The sequence below is a fragment of the Phacochoerus africanus genome, chromosome 10 (assembly GCF_016906955.1).
Source record: "Phacochoerus africanus isolate WHEZ1 chromosome 10, ROS_Pafr_v1, whole genome shotgun sequence".
Taxonomy (NCBI): Eukaryota; Metazoa; Chordata; class Mammalia; order Artiodactyla; family Suidae; genus Phacochoerus; species Phacochoerus africanus.
In genome coordinates, this window is record NC_062553.1 from 80,435,222 (window position 1) to 80,457,363 (window position 22,142).

Genomic DNA, 22,142 nt, shown 5'->3' on the forward strand with positions numbered 1-22,142 from the left:
CTATCTTGTGATAAACCACAGTGGAAAAGAACATGAAAAAAATATAACCGTGTCTGAGTCCCTTTGCTGTACAGGAGAAATTAACATAACATTGTAAATCAGGGAGTTCCCGTCATGGCGCAGTGGTTAACGAATCCGACTAGGAACCATGAGGTTGCAGGTTCGGTCCCTGCCCTTGCTCAGTGGGTTAACGATCCGGTGTTGCCATGAGCTGTGGTGTAGGTTGCAGATGTGGCTCGGATCCTGCGTTGCTGTGGCTCTGGTGAAGGCCTGCGACTACAGCTCCGATTCGACCCCTAGCCTGGGAACCTCCATATGCCGCAGGAGCGGCCCAAAGAAATAGCAAAAAGACCAAAAAAAAAAAAAAACAAAACAAAAAAAAACAAAAAACCAACTATTGTAAATCAGCTATACGTCAATAAAAAAATAGAATTTAAAAACACCCCCACCAAAAAATATTACTTTGGATAAGTTTTATTAAATTAAGGGAGTTGGGCAGGGTAGGGGGTTGGGGGAATGGGTCAAGATTTCATCTTGATTCCTGATGACTATTTTACTATATTAAAAAAAAAAAATTATGTCGGTGACCCTTTTCTCTAAATCAGGTAGAAGTTGCCTAGATATAAATACATCTGTATTATGTTCCCTCTATTTGAAAGCATTTTATATTCATCCTCCCCAAAGAGCATACAAAGTATATACATGTTTCAAACACTGAAAAGAGAATATTGGTACAGATTCTCAAAATTTTATTTGCAAACAGATGTTTATGGTACAATTTGAATAGAGGTTGTATGTAGTGTCCTTGAAATCAATTCAGGACATCTGGCAGTCCTACTTCAGGCACTGCGATTAAACGTAGGAGGCTTCATAAATCTTATTTTAGGTAAATCCATGTAATAAAATAGAAAAATGAAGTTCCAGCTCCCTCATCTTTGGTGGTGGGTCCTGCAGGGTGGGATCAGATGGCCATCCTGTTTCTCCCATGGCAGCAGTAGTAGCTGGAGGTATTTTTGAAACAAGGTAGATCTAAGTGACTTCTCCGCTGTGTCTTGCCTTGTTGCCGGTAAAACCCAAAGGCACGCCCTTCCTCAACTTCACCATCTTTCATCGCTATTTATAGGCACTCTGAAATCTTTTTCTCTTTATATTTTTTTTCACGAGCTCCACTGGAGCTACTTCTGACCACCAAACAATGTCATTTTTGCTTTGATATCTATGCCATTTTCCTTGTTTTAAAAACGTTTTTCATCTTTTCTCAGATCCGTTTCAAAGGCAAAAGCCTAACTTAAGTTTTTAAACTTTTGGGAAAAGCTTCTGTAATTGCTTTTAAGAATGTCAGGAAAATGATAAAAGTTATGTTGGTGCAAGTCAACAATTGTCTTTCATAAGTACAGATTTTCACAACCTTGGAAGATAATTAAATTGAGTATTAATGCCAGTTGTAAAAATATAAGTACCTTTCATTTGAAGGGCTACCACATCTCACTGAAAGCAAGAAAAGACTGGAGTATTTACGTAACAAATTCCAAGGGTGATTTACACACACACACACACACACACACACACACACACCAGGGCTAAATAGTGAAAGTATTTAAATCCTGATTCGGTACTTTTGAGGGGACTTTCTTTAATCTCATGACTTTCATCTCATTTATAAGAAATAGAAGTTACATTGAGTTCACTATATCTAGACCTTTTATTTCGGTTTTTCTTGCTTTGAACAAAGAGCTCTGTTAAGCAGGCTTGGTCTGTTTTGTAAGAGGAAAATAATTTAAAATTGTTTCAGAAGTTCATACTTCTATCACTGTTCCTTTACTTTCCAGTAGGGATCTGTCCACTCCCCTGGCCCCACCACCTCCATCCTGGCCCAAGACTGTGACCTCCAAATAAGGGGGAGGGGGAGGGAATGGGATGGACTGGGTGTTTGGGATTAGCAGATACAAACTATTGCCTCTGGAGTGGATAAGCGGTGAGATCCTCCTGTAGAGGACAGGGAAATACATCTGATCACTTGTTATGGGACATGATGGAGGATAATGTAACAAAAAGAATGTATGTGGTATACACACACACACACATATATATACACATCATATGTATATGTATATATATATATATATATATATATACACACATATATGTATGTATAACTGTGTCACTTTGCTGCATAGCAGAAATTGACAGAACATTGTAAATCAACTGTAGTAACAATAATAATAAAACAAGTAGGAATTTTAGTGTATTTTGTTAGCCAACATGTGTCATGGACTTAGAAGAGTGCCTGGCACATGCTAGGTGCTCAGTAATGGTGTTAACTGAAAAGTGGAACAAGGCATCTTTTTGAGCACCTGCTTACTGCTCAGAGCACACAACTTCTGGGCTTGGAGGGAGATTTGGAGGCAAGTATCCCTACTCTTTAGCAGCAGTGATGGAAGGAGGTTCAAGTGAGCTAAGTAGAAAAAAGGTGAGTCCACTACAGGCTGATATCCAAGTGGTCCTTGCAATTTAAATTAAATACTTAAGCACTTTTAATGTCTGCTCTACAAGGACCAAATATGACCACACCTCCGATTGTAGTGGTAGCTTTTTTCTCAAAGCCAAAATATGTATGATGGTGGGGTGGGCCAGAAGGAAGTGGGCCTCTGAGGGGAAGAAAAGGAAGAAGCAACAGAGTATTTGGTAGTTTTTTTCTTAATTTTTTTTTTTCTTCACTGTAAAGCAGGGTGAAGTATATCTGGAAAAGATGGTAACTCATGAAATAAATACTGCTTTTTTCATGCACCTTTCCTGTCTTGGCCACAGGGAGCCACACTCAGCATGTAGCCACGTGGGTATGGATAGTTTTAGCTAGTCTAAACCCAGCCTTTCTGAAATCTTGGGCTTCAGATGTTTTTAGAGGAAAGCAATGAAAGTAATAGCCCCAAACCCTAGGAATAATAGACTCAAAGAAAGTATGCAGGATTCTTTCATTGTTCTGCCTGTCAACACAGCAAATGAGTGTACAGTTTTGTTTTTCCTTTTTATGGCCACACCTGTGTCATATGGAAGTTCCTGGACTAGGGGCAGATTTGGAGCTACAGCTGCAAGCCTACACCAGAGCCACAGCGATACCGGGTCTGAGCCACCTCTGTGACCTACACTGCAACTTGTGGCAACATTGGATCCTTAACCCATGAGTGAGGCCAGAGATCGAACCCATATCCTCACAGACACTATGTCAGGTTCTTGACCCCCTGAGCCACAGTGGGAACTCTGAACATACAATTTTATTAATTTTTTTTAAACGAGCATTTCACTTAAAAGGAGAAGTAATGAAATTGGGATCAGAGGAAATAAAGTATATAACAGCAATTTTTTAAATGACAGCCAAGGGTGCTGGAGAATGTGGTAATGGAAGGAAACTCAGCAGTCGAGGGGGGTGGGAAAAGCAAGGTTCAAGTTCACCCCAGTAGGCCAGTGTGTTGCCTTGAAGGCCTGAGGCCGCCATACTGAGTGCTCTTGCCCTGCTCCTGGAGGATAATCATTGTATTGCTTTGCAAATGCTGTCCTATGGGAACTCTAGTTTGATCATTAAAGCCTGTGGCCAGAAATGTGTTAAATGAAACCTTAAGAAATTTCCGATTTTGCAGGTCAGAAACAGTTGGAAAACAGCAATTTCATGTGGCTTAATCCGCCACATGGTACTTAAGTGGGAGCTGTTTTAAAGGGAGCTCTGTGGGGAACTTAAAGCTGAGCATAGGCGGCTCTTGCCCGAACAGTATGGCATTGATTCCTCAGTCCTGAAGGGCATGGGGGTGGGGGCGAAAGGCGCCTCTGAACTTCCTCACAGACTCCATCATCCGCATCCACTGACCAGCGCCCTGTGGTTGCTCCTTCTAACGCCTCTGCCATTTTCTTCTGAGGGAATTCCTAATGAAAAATACCCACAGAACCGAAGAGAACACTGCAGAAGGTTCCAGCATATTCCATCGTGTGCACATGCACGCCTTCTTTTCAGAGCTGACCAGTGAGGCTGGTCATTCCTCTGAGTAATATTTTGCCGACAGAACCATTCCTGTGGTGGTGCCTGCCAACGGGAGCCAGCGGGGAGTCACCCCGCCTTTAAGCAGAATGAGGACAGGGTGGCTTTTTTGGGGTGGTGGTTAGACTGTAGGCTCCTGTGAAGAAAACCCTCGTAACTAGAAAAATTCCCTGAATTTTTGAAAAGGGACTTTTTTTTTTTTTTAACCTGTTACATGCTAGCATGTGCATGGAAAATTTTTTTTTCTAATAGATCTTTTCAGAGTATTTAGCTGACTTAAACATAGTGATATTATTTCACAATTTAAGTATTAACCCTAATTTGTAGTTCCTGTTGTGGCTTAGCAGTTAAAAACCCAACATAGTGTCCATGAGGATGCGGATTTGATCCCTGGCCTCACTCAATGAGTTAAGGATCTGGCATTACCACAAGCTGCTGTGTAGGTCAAAGATGTGGCTCAGATCTGGCGTTGCCTTGACTGTGGTGTAGGCCGACAGCTGCAGCGTTGATTCAGCCCCTAGCCTGGGAACTTCCATGTGCCGCAGGTGCAGCCGTAAAAAGGAAAAAAGAAATTAACACTAAGAAAATGAGTTTATTTTATTTGGGAAATTTTTTTTCAATTTTTTTCCCTTACCTCTCAAGTGATGATATGTTATTGATTTTTCAGAAACTGAGATGGTAAAAAGTGAATTATTTGAGCCAAGTAATTGAAGAATTCTTTAGGACTTTTGCTGTCTTATTAAGGTACTATTTTTAGTATTTGGAGGGGTGGTGACTCTGCCCAAAATAAGACATTGAGGAGATTTGAAATAAGTATGGCATATTGTCCCATCAGCAAAAGTGCCAGGACATTTTCATTCATGTCATTAATTTTGGGACTTGAGAATGAGCCTCTCTGAATTTGTAAATTCCTGAAATAATGACAGCTACCCCTTTATCCCATGTGAGACAACCAGAGTGTTAAGGCAGGTAGGATAGAGAATGCCAGTTACAGAGCCTCTGCAATCTTACCGTAGGAGCCATGTGTAGTAGCAGTGATAGCTGAGTCAGGCTGGCAAATCAGAGGGCAATACCAATGGCAAGTAATAATCGTTTAACTGTTTGTAGAATGCAAGACAAAAAACTTGGAAAAAGCCATTTGGAGTTTTGACCCAATAATCAAATTTATAGAAAGAAGCCATATTCTATTGCTCAGAAAGGCCATGATGAAGCAGGTTTGCCAACTACTTCTTAAAAATGTGATCAACCTAAAACATGCTAAAATCAGTCATTTCTAAATAACTCAGGTACAAGGTCCAAATCTAAGTCTAGTGCCCATTCATGCTCAGCATCTTGTGCCATGTGCATTGGCATCTTGTCTGCATCTTAACATAAGGATAGTTAACGTTCAGGGGAAAACGTTCAGTCATGTTTGACATATACTGTATGTTTCAAAAGCAAAGTCATTGTGATTAAAAACACTCAAGCAAGCGTTTTGTGGTAAGCTCCTTAAAACATACTTTATGCACCCAAGCGAGTATTTAGAGGTAATCTCCTTAAAACATACTTTATAAAGTACTGACCCACAGATGATGTAATAAGCTCATGATTCCTTCCCAGGGGATTTTAAATAACTAACTTATAATGTATAGAAATACACACCCACATGCCAGTGACTACAGAGGCAAAATAAAATGGGGAGGCATTTTTTTAGCACACGTATTTGGTCCTTATATTGACAATGGCTAATTGGCATATATGTGCTCAGTAAACATTTCTGGTGGTTGTTTGATGTTAGATCTTTTTAGAGACTCTGCATCTACTCAAATTCCCTGGTAATTGTTTTGTGACAAGGACTGTGTACCTGAAATTTCTCAATAGAGAAGATGAGTATCTTTCACTTCAGTGTGGCTTATACAAGCATCTCACATATGCAGAAAAAATAGCCATTGCTGAGGTCAACTGTGTCACCAATGACCACATCCCAGTGGTCCACTGTAAGCCCTTGTCTTCTTGGTGGCATCTGGCATGTTGGTCCCCCATTCCTGATCTCTTCCCTTTGATTCCAAGACTCTGCACCATCTTACCTTCCTGCTTCTTTGGTCTTTCTTCCTCAGATTTGTTAGCAAGTTCTTTCCCTGCCTAACCAGAAATGTTTTCTGTTGATTTCCATCTATGACCTTCTTTTCTCATCATTTTACCTTTTGCTTGGGTGAGCTCATCCGCTGTTCCATGAATAAAATCTAGAGTCCTTGCTCTCTAAGAGTAACCTACCTCTTAGAAGTGATGTCCCAGCCTTTCTCTTGTTGAGTATGTTTTTCCTGCTTGCCCTATTCCGTGGTCCTTAGTTTTCATTCAATTTATCAGACCTTTTGGCTGTCATTGTCTGTATTGTACATATTAAAGGCTGGAATCAGTCCCCATTGTATCCCCCTTGTATCCTCTCTCTTCATTTTCCACATCACATTTTCAGGTGTCTACCATATCATTCAACCCATCGTCCTAGAATCATCTCTGACTACTTAATCTGGTATTAGATACCCATGATTTGGCCCCTTTTCCATCCTTGTCATAGCACAACTCCTTGAGTTCTGGATTCCAATGCGTTTGCCCCTATCTGGATTTTTTTCTTGGTCCAACTCATTTTCTCCTTGCCCTACTCCTCCTTGAAGCTTTCTCTCAAGCCAACTACAAGTTATTTGGCTCTATGAATTCTGATTTATTTTTTTCTTTTTTATTATAGTTGATTTACAATGTTCTGTCAATTTCTGCTATACAGGAGAGTAACACATATATATGTATATTCATTCATATATTCATATATATATATTCTTTTTTTCATGTTATCTTCCATCATGTTCCATCCCAAGTGATCAGATATAGTTCCTTGGGTTATACAGCAGAATCTCATTGCTTATCCACTCCATATGCAATAGTTTTCATCTACGAACCCCAACCTCCTAGTCCCTCCCACTCCCTCCCCTCCCTCTTGGCAACCACAAGCCATGGACTACTTCTATCACGCAGTAACTTTAATACTTACCAACCTTCAGGTCTTACCTCCCCTACTTGAATATAAATTCATTGAGAGTAGAAGCCATTTGTTATCTTTGTGTTCTCAAAAGGACTTTCACATAGCCTGTGTTTAGTAAAAATCATTCGATTAAAATGATTCATTAACAGTACAGTGGCCAGTAATTACATTTGACAGTTTCTTTTGTTAGAAAATACATTTTCATTTAGATTTATGTATTTTCCCACTTTCCAAAAAATAGGTTTTGCATTTTTTAATTAAATGCAAATTTGTCTAGCCATAGCTTAAGGAGAAAAGTTACTTAACTTCCCTTCTAGCATAGATCATTATTGTTCAAATGAAATTTGTGCCTGCTAGGGTGGACTTCAGTTTCTTGGCTCCAAAATATTCCTCCTCTTTTTCCTTTTAGATCTCTGTCAAGATTCTTTCCTGCTGTGCTGAAGCTTTACTCTGTTGATTATAATTTTAAGTCTTTTATGGGAAAATTGCTTTCACTTATGTGAAATTCAGAGTATAGAGAACACTTATTAAACAGAACCACTCTAATAAATACTGCTAATGGTATAAAATATTGTGAAAACAAACAAACAAAATTGGAAAAGACTAATCAACCATTGTTGTGCTTTAAATTTCATTTTCCAAGCTAATTATGTCCTTGAAATTTCTGTGTTGGGTAACTTTATCTGTAACTTTATTCATGCATCTAAGATTATAAGATACATATTATTTAATTCCTGTCATGGCAACTTATGAATTGTGGCTTAAGAGGAGGAATCTTATTTACTGGTGAATTATCCCACAACACATTAACAATTCACTTATCATCAAAGATAATAGCATAAAAGAAAATAGCACAAGAATCACTCCCAAATACTCCCCCTAAATAATGAGAAAACCGAAATGAGATACTTCAGATTACATATTAGACTCAAAATATATACTTATCAAACCAAAACCAAAAAAAAAAGGTTTTTTTTTGTTTTTGTTTGTGCCTAGTTTACGTGTGGCTAAAAAGAAAGATTTCAGTGAACTAGTAGTGAAAGTTTGGTTTGTTTTTGAAATGTATTTTTTGTCTATTGTGTGTTCTCCAAATTCCTGTGTTTCCTAAATTGTGTTCTTTATATCAATATATTTGAATCTCAGTAATTGTTTATCCTAATGAGCTAATGTGGCCATTCCCAACCTACGTGCCAAAGACACCAGAGGAATCAGAATTCTTACAAGAGATTCTCAAATCCATGTTACACAGGATGCTGCCTGTATAATAACTAAACAGTATGACTCTTGTTGTGCCACTCTCTTACACTATACTGCAATTTTTTTCTGCTGCTGACCAATGTTATACATTTTTATATAAATTTAAAGCAGTACGGAAAATTATAATAAAGAAAAGTACAATTGTCTGTAGTTCTACTACTGTGCCAGTCACTATTAAGAATTGTAGACCCAGCAGTAATAGTGATTAATAATAGTCAGACTTTAAGTAGTCATGAATATGCGTCAGGCACAGTTGGAAGTGCTCTTAAATATATTGAGTAATTTAATATATTGAGTAATCTATAAGAACCTTTTAAGGACTTTTGTTATCACTACCTAACAGATGATGAAACTGGCCCAGGAAGGTTAAGTAGGACTGATATATATTGCTCCCAGTTTTTCCTACAGTTAGAATAGACTGTCATTTAATATTATTACAATCATATTATTTACAAAAATAGAAACATAACCTTAGCAATAATGTTTTATCACTATCATGTCCAGAACAAACTCCTTGAACTGTCAAACTGCCCTTCGCTCCAATATGTAAATATAAATAGCACCACCATCCATTTTTTCTATAAGTCCTGCTGGTACTGTCTCCTTTTTTTTTTTTTTAAGGCCACCTCACTATCTTTGCTACTTTAAGCTTAAGCCAAGCAGTTGCCATCTCCTGCCTGGGTAACTACAGGAGCCAACTTGGCTGGTCTCCCCACTTTCAGCATCACTCCTGTCGTCCATTCTCCAGGCAACAGCCAGAGTAAGATTTTTAAATGTCACCCAGATTGTGTTACCCTTCTGGTTAAAACATCTCAATCTTCACATCACTCATGATGGCTCTTAAAATAGCATCCTACGTCCTTACCGTAGCCCTGGAGACCCTTGTGGTCCATCTCTGCCTTCTCCCTGGGCCTCCATCCTGCCTCCTCCCATCCCCACTTCCTCCTTTTCGGCCACATGGCCCTGTCTCCATCTCTGGAGTGTGGCACATCCATTCCTCTCTGAGAGACTTTGCCCTTGCTCTTCCCTGTGTTGGCATCTTCACTTGACTCTCTCCTTCATCATCTCCAGTCTCCCCAAAGATGCCTTCCCAGGCCTGCCGTTCTACACAACCCTAACCCGCCAGCCACCCCATTCAGTCCTGGTCACTGTCATTTTCTTCATAGCACTAAGCACTATCTGAATTAATTTCCTTGCTTCTGTCATATCTTCCTCTCCCACAACAGTGGAAACTCCATGAGACTCGGAACTCTCTCTCTTATTCATCTGAGTGGCCAGAGCCGTGGGGCTCCTAGAAGGTTTTCAATGAATGGCTTAACAAATGAATGATTTAAACACACAGAATATTCAGAGAAAAGGATGTTTCCTGAAGTATTGTCAGCATATTCCTCCAAATTCTCCCTCTGCCTAGGGTAACAGAATATGTGCTTGAATTGATTGCATGTGGTAAAAAAACAAACAAAAAAAAACTTCTCAACAGCTGGAGGTGGTGGTAGAAGCATCTGATGAAACAATAGTCCAAAAGAAAGGGTTGTTTCATTTGTCTTGAGTTTAAGACATGAGATAAGAATTCTTGTCATATGTAGAAGTTCTGATCAGTGGAGATTGGATCAATCACTACTGTATTATTAGATAATTGATATAAATATTGGGAAAGATAGTTTTCCACAAATAATTCCTGGAGCAACATGGTGCCTTATAGACTCTTGGTCCGTCTCGCCGGTTACTTTTTGATGAGTAAAAGTCATTTTTTCTCACATAGCTTCTTATTGCTTCGCCGTAAGCGTCCAATTGTTTGAGGGAAAAGATTGCCCACAAAGCACTTTTGGTGATTGGTTAGTACAGCCCCTCCCAGTTGTCACCCAAATCAGCATCAACCTTTGATTAATCTCTTCAATCTCTTCACTGAGTCGTTAGACCTATTTTATTTGGTACTGAAAAGAGTTGCATCTTACTTGCATTCCCCTAGGAGAGACACTGTCAGAAGTAGAAATACAATGTTCGCTTGTTTCTGCGTTATACTGTTTTAACATTTGTATAAGGTCCTATGAACTACCTTTGTCTGCTGATTATAAAATTCTTTCTGTGAACAATGTGTCTCTGATTACCAAGACCAAAAATGACCAATTTGAGTAGTTTGTCCTAACTTGTGAATATTAAAATGTTTTTTTAAGGTGTAGAATACTGTTTTTTAATGCATACATTTTTGCAAAAATTGTAAGCACAATCAGCACGGACACAATCATATAGATGCAAGAATGATTTTTAAGTACCACTTGATGAGCTCTTCTAAAAGAATAAGTTTTTACATGTAGATGGTTTTATGCTTGATCCAGATCAAGTAATAGCTATGTACTGTGTATCATACATTGTCTTTAATTGGAGCATGAAATCCAGTTTGGATAAAACGTGATCATGACAGGCTCTTCCATCATCTTTTGTACCCATTTTGTTTTTCAAAGAGTACCTTGAAAAGGATCTTGGAGATCATCCATTCAACTTTTATGGTGAGAATTATGACCCAAAGAGAAGAGGTGATTTTGTTAAAGTTTTGCCAGTTAGTGGCTGAACCGGAACTAGAAGCAAACCCCTTTACTGGGCCTCCTTCCTTTACCCCTGCGCGTTTGGGCCTCACATCCAATGGAGATGCTTAGCTGATAAATTATACACACTATAAAGGTCAATTCTGACACCCAGTAAATAAGCTTCGTATTTTGATAAAATGCAACATCTAAGAAGTGACTTCAAAGTCTGCCCCCTTTTCCCTCTTCTAAAATGTAGAAATAATGTCTTAAAACCGGACACATGCCCTCCAAACTTTGTGCCATTTCACAGTTTCAGAGATAATCATGTGATGTCAGGGGTGTCAGCAGAGATTGGTGTTTTCGTGACGCATCCCCACTTTGTGGCCTGTCTCCTATGTTAATAATGCATATGCTTGTGGGACAGTTCACTGAGCTTTTGAGAATAGTCTGTCTCCCTGGATGCTATTTTCCCCCCTCTCTGTGCAAAGCTAAGTGAACCGTATGCGCGTTGAACCTATAACCTTGGCCTCATTAATTCACCTTCTGTAGAATCTCCTTTTAGGAATTTATGTTCTAGTGTGATGAGATTAAGAGTGTGCTTTCATTCATTCATTAAATCATCCCACCACTGCACCAAAGGCAGCAGAGAGCACAGAGAGGCTGAGGACAAGGTCTTTGCCCTCAAGGGATCAGGATAAGTGCACAAGTCCCAGATGTCAGGGCAGAAGTGATGGCTGCTGAGGGCGGGGGTGGGGGGGTGGGGGGGGGAAATAGCAAAATGGAAACATGAGTCAGGGGAAGGGAGAGCAGTGCCTCCTGCCAGCAGAGCATCAGGGAGGTTGAAGGATGGACAAGTTTTCTAGGAGCTGAAGTAAGAGTAGGTGTATAGATGGTGATACCCAGGGCCCCTCCATGGGGGTGTTGGAATGTGATGAGTACAAATATGAGAGGACCTGCAGGGGGAAGCCAAGAAGGAGGAGGGACTGAAATGCTACTGTTTCTGGTGGCATTAGGCAGGAATGATGGACAGTTTCTGTACTGGGAAGGAATAGAGTCGGAACTCGGGAACAGGAAACTTCCTTGTCAGCCACCATAGAATGAATTAGAGGGAAGGGTCCTGGGGTTGGGAGAGATCCCTGAAGAAGTGATGGGGTCTGACCCCAACAGGGTGAAGAGAAGTGATGGGAGAGGCTGGATGAGCAGGACTTGGTAACTGATTAGATTTGATAGTGAAAATTTGAACCCACTGGGTGCCTGGCAGGTGGCAGTACCCTTCTGAAGCCAATGGAACATAGAGGCAGGGATGTCATGTAAAGGAAGTGAACACGTGAAATGGGAACATCTGGGAGAGCTTGGAGCTGGATGCAGAGGGCCAGGGAGTCATTCACCACAGAGCTGTTTGCGCTGGGATCGTGGTCAAGAACATTCAAGGACAGAGTGGACAAATGAGGGAAAAAATGACCAAAGGCTGAAGAAAATCCACCTGGGTGATCGAGACAATGAGAAAGAGCCTGCAACATAGAGAATGAGCTCCATACACCTTTTCAGAACCAAAGAAGCAGAGGGCTGCCTAGGGCAGGGAAAGTCAACTGTGCTCCTTTGTTACTGAAAGATATTAGTGAATAAGAAGGGAAAATAGTCTGTTTGCTTTAATTTTGTCATTGAGCCATATTAATGGTTTAATTGAGATTTCACAATGCATCTTGTTGAGGCTACACTTTCTTTTCAATTTATCTTGCATCAGTCCCACTATATACTTTTCACACTCAAGACAGTTCGAAAAGAAGCACATTCCAGGGACCCTGTTGTGGCTCAGCAGCTTAACAACCCGACACAGTATCCATGAAGATGCGGGTTCAATCCCTGACCTCACTCAGTGGTTTAAGGATCTGGCATTGCCACAAGCTGCAGCTTAGTTCGCAAATGCGGCTTGGATCCCGCATTGCTGTGGCTGTGGTGTAGGCCTGCAGCTGCAGCTCCAATTCAACCCCTGGCCTGGGAACTTCCATGTGCCATAGATGCAGCATAAAAAGAAAAAGAAAAAAAAAGAGGAAGCACATTCCTTTATGGCAGGAATGCTGTAGAAGTTCAAAACTGATGACTAGGAGTACCCGTCCTGGCTCAAGGGAAATGAATTTGACTAGTAACTCTTGAGGATTCAGGGTCAATCCCTGGCCTTGTTCAGTGGGGTAAGGATCTGGCATTCCTGTGAGCTGTGATGTAGGTTGCAGGTGCGCCTCGGATCCCACATTACTGTGGCTGTGGTATAGGCTGGAAGCTGTAGCTGATTCATCCCCTAGCCTGGGAACTTCCACCTGCCACAGGTGTGGCCCTAAAAAAAAAAAAAAAAAGTGATGACTATTGTGACTGCTCTCACCTGAGATCACTGATTTGTCTTGGGAGCCTACTGCGTACCAGAGACTCTTGCATGCACTGTGGTGGCATGTGCTAGGGAGGAAAATGAAGCAGACAGGGGGCGGTTTTTGGAGAAAGGATGTTTTCAAGAGGAGTCAGGAAAGGCCTGACTGAGAAAGTGACATTTGGGTAAAGCACTGAAGGGAGGTGGGGGGGGGTGGATAACGTAGATATATCTAAGTGAATAGGGGACAGCACATGCAAAGGCCCTGGGGTGGGAGCACACCTGGTGTGTCTGCGGTCTGGAAAGGAGGCCAGGGGCATTAAAGAGAGGTTAGTAAAGTCTCAAGGACCATATCGGGGGCCTGTGGTTATAGATTAACTTTGGGTTTTCCTCTGAGTGTGAGGGAAAGCCTTTGGATGGTTATGAGCAAAGGAATGAATAAGGCTCACTCTGGCTCCAGGGGAAGGCAGGGGGCAAGGCGGAACAGGAAGATCAGCCTGCAGGCATTTGCACATCCTGGGAGGAGGTGATGATGGCTTAGACCAGAGTGGTACCAGAGGAGGTGTGGGAAGTGATCCAAATCTGTTTTCTAAGGACAAAGTACATAGAATTTAACAGATTGAGAAAGAAAAGGGAGAGAAAGCAGAGTCCAAGTTGCTGTATTGGTCTGCTAGGGCTGGGTAAAAAAGTACCACAAGCAGGTGGCCAAAACAGCAGAAATGTATTGTAGGCTTCTCTGAGATTAATGTGTCATCTGAGTTAGTTCCTTTGGAAGTCCTTGAGGGAGAAGGTGTTCCATCCCTCTCTCCCAGCTTCTGGTAGTTTCTTGGCCATCTTTGGCCTTCCTTGACTTAAAAAGCATCATTCTCTTCATCTTAACACTGCACTCTCCCTGTGTGTATGTCTGTGTCTGCATTTCCTCTTTCTAATAAGGGCACCAATCCTGTTGGAATAGGAGCACACCCTTCTCTAGAATGACCTTGACTTAACGAATCATATCTGCTGTGACCGTATTCCCAAATAAGGTCTTGCTCTGATGCCTAAGGGCTAGGTCTTCAACATAGGAATTTGAAGGAGCAAAACAGTTTGGCCCAGAGCAGTTGTCATCAACTGAGCCTAGAAAGGGAGTTTGAATAGAAGGCGGCAGTCCCAAAGACAAAAGTTAAGAGACTCTTAAGTTTGGGGACCAAGAGCAAGACTCGGAAAAAAAAAAAAAAAGTTAAATACAAATCCCATATATGTGTGCAGTTGTGAAAAAGAAGTAGTGTGTTGATGATTTTTAAGTTATATCCTAATTGTTTATGAAGTCATGGTATTTCCTTGTGAAGCACAGAGAATCCGAGTATGGATTGAGTTTTTCTGGCTCATATGCTTAAGAAGTTACTGGTGCTGAAATGGAATGTTTTGAATGCCATAAAGAAGTCAAAGGACACTAATAAAAATAATAAAGAGCACTTTTCTCGGAAGGAGAAACAACTTTGGAGAACATTGCTCCAGTCCTTGATTTCAGAAGTCATTTTCTCGAAAGTCAGTCATGTCACAGTGCTCTGATCTGCTGAAAAGTTTGATACCTCATCTGTTTTTGGTGAGTGTAGTTAAAACACAGAAAATCGTTTAGAAAAATCATCAAGGCCATCTTAGCACATTTTAGCTCATTTGCTAAACAGAGAAATCGTCTCCATGAGATAGTCGGTCTAGCCTTTTGGTATGTTTTCCTTGAGTCTTTTTCCCACGTTCCTGCTGTCTCACATGGAGAAAAAAGCCAGGACAGCAAAGAAATGGCACTGACATACAACAAACCTATCCAGCGTTTTTTTGTTTTTTGTTTTTTTGTCTTTTTGCCTTTACTAGGGCTGCTCCCTCGGCTTATGGAGGTTCCCAGGCTAGGGGGTCTAATCGGAGCTGTAGCCATCGGCCTACAGCAGAGCCACAGCAACTCGGGATCCAAGCTGCATCTTTGACCTACACCACAGCTCATGGCAACACCGGATCCTTAATCCACTGAGCAAGGCCAGGGATCAAACCCGCAAACTCATGGTTCCTAGTTGGATTCGTTAACCACTGAGCCACCAGAGGAACTCCTATCCAGCATTTCCTGACCATATCCAGCTAGCATTTCTCAGAGCCATCGTGCATTTTGCTTCCTCTGCCCCCTTTCTTGGTCTGGCTGTCATCTAATTGGGCTTCAAAGCTCAGCTCAGCTGTCAACTTTTGGGAAGCTTTCTGGTGGGTGTGTTCCCACCCTTGCTAGTAGGGAAGGCTGAGCCTGCCCTGTGCTGCCATATTACCTCGCACCTAAGCACGTACCGTAATAGTTCATGTCTCCACCACCTTGGAGAATAGGGACTGGGCTGTCTACATTTATTTCCTCAGTGCATTGCACAGGACCTATGGGTAGATATGCAATACGTGCATGTGAATGAGGCATGGAAGAAAATAATAAAGTTCTTTGCCTGCTTGGAACACGTGTCACTGAACTATAAGACCTGATTAGAATTTAAAACAAGGTAGCTCATGGCGTTCCCGTCGTGGCTCAGCAGTAACAAACCCAACTAGTATCCATGAGAATGCGGGTTCGATCCCTGGCCTCACTCAGTGGGTTAAGGATCTGGTGTGGCTGTGGCTGTGGTGTAGGCCAGTAGCTGCAGCTCTGATTCGACCCCTAGCCTGGGAATTTCCATATGCTGTGGGTTCGGTCCTAAAAAGCAATCAGTCAGTCAATCAATAGCAAGTTTGCTCAGATTATACATGAGCCAGCACAGTCAGAGAGACTATATCATGAGAAGAATCTCCTTAAAAAATATTCATACAGATTATTACTAAGGTTAAATGTGTCCCTAAAAGCTGAACCCTTCCTTTTCTTACCACAGAACATACCTGAGAGAGTTATCTGAATGGCTTGTTTCTAGTCCCGACTATGCCCTTTCAAATTAGTACGCAAAATGAAGTCATTTGACCCTGCCTGTGTAAGGTAACATGGGAACAAATGCAGGAGCTAGGAGGCGTAAAATTGCTGGCAGGAGAGGCAAGAATTATTTTTATTTTAATTAGCGGATTGTTTTGGAGAGGGGAGAGTTTTGGGGGGGGGGTGTGTGTGTGTGTGTATGTGTGTGTGGGTGGGTGGGTGTGTGTGTGGGGGTGTGTGTGTTTTGTCTGGCATAATTGAGATATTCAGTCTGAGTCCAGGTGAAGAGAGTTGAAAAGGATTATAAAAGCCCTTTGATGCCAAAAATACTTCCATGATGACTCAGCTCAAGGTTTCTCTCCTCCCTGCTCACCTAGAAATGCAAATACTGTTTTTCGGTAAGCATTCTCAAAAATAAGAAAAAGAGGAGTTCCCATCGTGGCGCTGTGGTTAACGAACCACTAGGAACCATGAGGTTGCGGGTTTGGTCCCTGCCCCTGCTCAGTGGGTTAACGATCCGGCGTTGCCGTGAGCTGTGGTGTAGGTTGCAGACACGGCTCGGATCCCGCGTTGCTGTGGCTCTGGCGTAAGCAGGTGGCTACAGCTCCGATTCGACTCCTAGCCTTGGAACCTCCATATGCCCAAAGAAAAAGAAAGAAGACAAAAAAAAAAAAAGAAAAGAAAAAGAAAAAAGTCGACATGATTATTTACACTTTCTTAATATGAAGAAGAGTCTTTGCTATGGAGAATTCCTGACACATCACCTTCATTTACTTAGTCACATGGTATGGGACCGTATTGAATTCTTTTATGGAACCACAATTATTGACAGATCTTGGGTTTTAAGCTGTATAGCACGTCAAATATGCCCTTACAGCATAGTTATTTAAATCTTGATTTCTTTCCCCAGCTCTACTTTACGAAGTGTTTCTACTGGATCCTCAAGACCTTCCAAAATATGTTTGGTGTGTGGAGATGAGGCTTCAGGATGTCATTATGGGGTGGTAACCTGTGGCAGCTGCAAAGTGTTCTTCAAAAGAGCAGTGGAAGGTAAATGTTCATGTGGGTGTTCCTTTTACACATTTTTTTTCCCTCTAGTTTACCTGCACAGTTAACCTGATACCCTTATGGGGAAATAATTCAAACTTGGTTTTGGATGTAATCTGTCCATGAAAAATAATAATGATGCCTTGTCTAAAAACCACTTAGAGATTTTTGAACCGAGCAGTATTTCATGGCCAAAATTTGACATTGTCAGTGGAGATCAACCAAAAGACTGGCTGTATGTTGTTCGTTTGTCTCGGTTTGTTTGGATCCCGAGACTTAGAAAAATGACTCTTTGTTACTGTAAAGTGAATGTGCATCGATCTGGAAGAGTGGGTTTAACTAGGCGTATGCAGAATACAGCATGTCTGCCCTGGCCTATGTTTTTGGATGCACATATGTGATTGTGGCAAATTAAAACAGTCGTATCAGGATCATGTGTGTAATTTAACTTGTATTTCTTAGAGAGTAATGTCATTTAACAGCTACGTGAGATTCCCAAGTCCCCATTTGAGCCCTACTTTTGTTCCTATGGAAGGTTTCCAAACCAGTGCGTTAAATGAAAAATTGGACTGAGATTCTTTAAGTCTGCTTGGGCTAGCTTTTGCTTCTGTCCAAATAATTGTACTTCCTAAGGAGAAGTGGTCTTTTAGTTTGTTTTTGCCTTCCTCCAGCCTCACCTACAAGCAATTAATTAACATCGCATTTAGGCCAGATGGTTTTATTAGTGATGACTACTATGATTGGTCAAAGTGTAGGCTGTGTTGCCATCAGCGGAAGTATTGTGTAATTGACACTTATTCTCACTAAGTTGTTCAGCATTAAGATTTCTGCAGGTGTACTCTCCGTACATTTTTCTGAGAGATGAATTGGTACTTCAGAAGCTTAAGCATAAAACGACTTGAATGTTTCATCTCTGCTTTGCTGATGACCACAAGGAAATGTCCTTAGTTCTGGGATGAAAAACATTAAGTAGTTATTTCTGTGCTTCTGGGATTGATTCTGCCTTATTTAATGGAGAGTACATGCTTTTATATTATTGACACTATTAATTATTTAATAGTCCCTAAACCCAGCATGGAACGGGTCGTAGGAGTTCCTGTATTTCTGTCTTGGGATATGGGCTCTTGGTGACAGGTGACAGAAAATTCCCCACAGACTGGCTTAAGCACCAATGGAAATTCATTGGTCCGCATAACTGGGAAGTCCGAGTGTGGGTGTGGCTTCGGGCAAGTCACAGTCTTAAGCAGAATCATCTGAACTCAATCTCATTCTTGCCATTGCTTGACTTGGCTTTGGTTCTCATGCATTTTTCTCTCGTGGTGATGAGACAGCCACTGGGCCTCCATTAAGAAGAGGTTTTCTGTTCCCAGGGGTTGTTTAAAAAGCCCCCAGTTGAAACTCTGTAGACTGAGCTTGACTCCTGGGACCCTGTCCACACCCATCACTGTGGCCAGAGGAGTACAGCGACTGGTCAGCTAGCTCTGGCTGGAATCTGCCAACCTGAACCACCTCGACCAACAGTGGGGATAGGCATCTCCCCCGAGTATAAAAGAGGCGGGGGGTTCTGTACCCAGAAGGCTGATTTCCAGGAAATGGGGAAAGGAAGTTTGTAGAATATTGAAATCAATTTAAATTTTTTAAGGGTATTTTCCCTGCCTCCTTAATGATATGATTGGCTCAGTAGAAGAAAAATAGGTAAGATTTATGATTTACCTCTGGCATCTTTCTGATGCCACTTTATACCTTCCAATATAAGGACTTCCTTCCCAGGCTCACTAAGTCGTGAACAAAGGCAGTAAGTAAAAATAAAGCCGTGAGGAGAAGGGCGTTTGGAATGAGTGCCTCTCTCTTGCCCTACCTATGGGTCAGCCTTCACATCAGAACCCACATTCTGGCTTTTTATAGAACCTTCTCTGTTTCTGAAGCAAAAAGACTTTCTAGATGTTTTTGCTTAGTTTTTGTTGTTTTAAGTAGTTTCTTTGGAAGTAGGTGAGGAGAGATTTGTTGCTGTAACTACATATAAATGGGGAAACACATTTTCTTTCATTGGAGAGCTGATCAATAATGCATAATGAACTTTGACAAACGCCTTTTGAGACTTTTAGCTTATTCTCTGCTTATTTGGGTATTAGAATTTTAATCAAACACCTTTTCAGACTTTTAGCTTACTCCCTGCTTATTTGGGAATTAGAATTTTAGTGCTCATCTGTGTGAAACAAGGCTATAAATTTTAAATATCGACTTTATGGGAGTAGTGACATATTTGTTTTTGTTTTGCACTTTCTATTTGCTTATTGCTTTATGGTGTGTGAGATGAGAGAGGGAAGATGTGAGAAATAGGACTGTCTTTGTATCCGAATTTTTAATTTAATAAGAAATAATTTTTAAAATATTTTATGTAATTGGAGTCACTAATTTCACAAAATTATGGTCTGTGGATGTTATTTTTATTCTTTTCCAGATGAAGACATTGGGGATCAGACCCAGTCAGCTAATCTATTCAGAGTCACATGGCCAAACCTAGACCCATTTTAAAGTCTTATGACTCCAAAGTTAGACCTAAGGCCTTATAACTCTACATCTCATCATCTCTTCTTTCCATTTTCCACAATCCTCAAGTTCATGAAAATCTTCCTCCTTGTGTCCTTCTGTTTATGTCTGTCCGGTGGCAATGAAGACAGTGGTGTGAGCATCAAGAAGGCTCCGTGGGATGCCCTCAGTGTGTATCTACGTGTGTGTGTCACTGAGTGTGTACGTATACACACTTAGACAAACGTGTGTGTGTGTTTTGATATTTGAATATTTACTAAGGGTGTTTTCTGGTTTTAACCTTAAGATCCTTCTCACATTACAAAAACAGAGGCTCCTGAGTGGGTAGAGGGAGCAGAGAGGAGGGGAGTCCGTTCAAGTCAAAGGGAATGAGTGACACAGGGGTGGAACTGGAAAGGACCACTAGAGAAGAGATAGGAAAACACAAGATCCGGGCTTTGAGCTTGTTGGCCTGGAGCTTTTTGCCCTAGAGCACCCCGCTGCAAAGCTTGGTTGCAGGGGTAGCGGTGACTCCATGGGGATCCTGCACGTCATTGATGTTGAGTGTGAATTATGTTCTCTGCTTTCTAATGGGACATAACAGATGTGCCTACGTTTTCTTCTTAACATTTAATATAAAAACACCTAGAGGTCTCATCCAGAGTAACTTTTGTGCCATTAATGTCTGCTTAGAGCCATATTACTATACCTCACAATGGAAACTTACTGATTTATTTTTAAATTTGCGTTGCTGGAGTTCCCATCATGGCTCAGTGCTAATGAACCCAACTAGGATCCATGAGGATGCGGGTTTGATCTCTGGCCTTGCTCAGTGGGCTAAGGATCTGGCACAGCTGTGGCTGTGGTGTAGGCTGGCAGCTGCAGCTCCGATTCAACCCCTAGCCTGGGAACCTCCATATGCCAAGAGTATGGCCCTAAAAAGCAAAAAACAACAACAACAACAACAAAAAACCTTTACATTGCTTATTTGTCTTGAAGATTTGACAGGACCTTTCTGTCTTAAGAAAAAGAATACGCATAAGTGTGCATGGGCACATTCACGTGCATGTACACACACACACACACACGCGCGCGCACGTATTTTAAGTAGATTTCCAACTTGTGATAGAAACTGGACTGGCTTTAGGGTGAAGAGACATGGTTTTAATTTCTGACTCTGCCTCTCACTGGGTATGGGATTAAGGCATGCTTTTTCATTCACCTTGGCCTCAGTTTCTTTATATGTAAATGGGAAAGATAGTATTGATGTGCCTTTTGCTATGAAATAAATCACATGAAAACAGTGTTTTTGCAGATTTGATAAGTCATAAAGCGAGATCTCGACTCTTCTCTAGGAACAGATGCTGAAGTTTTCTGGCCATGTGTGTACACAGAGATTGTGTAAAAGATTGAGTGCCATTGTGCCATTACGTCTTCACTTTTTCTTCATTAGATCTTCATTTTTCTTATAGTACATTATTTTGCCCATAAAGCTGCCCTCTGATGTTGTAAGATCCTTCACTGGCAATTCTCAAAGTTCTCAAAGGATGTGGGAATAGAACCTAGCAACACCAGAGATATTTAGAGCCACTAAACAAATGTTTGAATATACACATGAAAGTACCTATATGGATGGCAACAGAGCATTCCAGGTTAAATAACTTTTCCCCAGATTGGCAATGAAACTGGCCCTAGAATTTATGCAAACCTTTGGACTTCTCATCTGCAGCTGCTAACTCTGGTCTGTTTTTACTACCTCAGTCTCTTTCCAACTGCAAATTGCCATTAGCACTATCTCGTGTACATTTTACTCTGTGATCTCTCGGTGGATGGAGCTGACTGCATTCAGTGTGCTGTTTTATAATCTCATTTTCTTTCAGGATATTCAGTGTACAGGCAGTGTCTGGAAGACACAGCTACCACAAATCACTGAAGAGTTACCAGGCTGTAAAAGAAGAGGAAAGTTCATTATTAAGTAAAGCCAACTGGATTTATATTTTTGCAAGCAGACCTGTTAGGTTAAAGAATCCATATCATTGTACAGTCATCCAAATGAAATGATGTCTGTTTCCACACTCAGACCTTTCCTGTCAAGTCAGAGATTGATAAATCCATTTCTTGGAATGAAATTGCTTTAAAAGCTCCAATTATAGATTGATCTCACGAGTCCTCAAAGGTACCTGGGGACACACCCATCATTCCTTTCACATGTACTTAATAGCATATCAGAGAGAATCTTTAAATTCATAGGTTGATTATTCTTTTGGGGGGGATGTTTTTAAGGCCATGTAAAGGTGGATTAATAATTTATTTTCTTCACTTTTCTGAATGAATGAGTGCAGATCCAGAGGAAAAACAGATCCAGAGGAAGGTGTGTCTCACCATGTCGTGGACCTGAGTTATCCCATCAGTGCTGTGTATGCTCTTGGGCAAGAGGGACCAGCAAGCACGAGTATGAGCAAGCATGAAGTCTGGGGGGC

General features: G+C 41.2%; 1 protein-coding gene across 1 annotated transcript in view; it reads left to right on the plus strand.

Moving 5' to 3' along the window:
- Positions 1–22,142, plus strand: part of NR3C2 (nuclear receptor subfamily 3 group C member 2) — a 367,598-nt gene that overhangs the window by 174,018 nt on the left and 171,438 nt on the right. Inside the window, 1 exon segment of the mRNA XM_047799634.1 lies at positions 16,997–17,136. Within this exon segment, the coding sequence (XP_047655590.1) occupies positions 16,997–17,136 (140 nt within the window).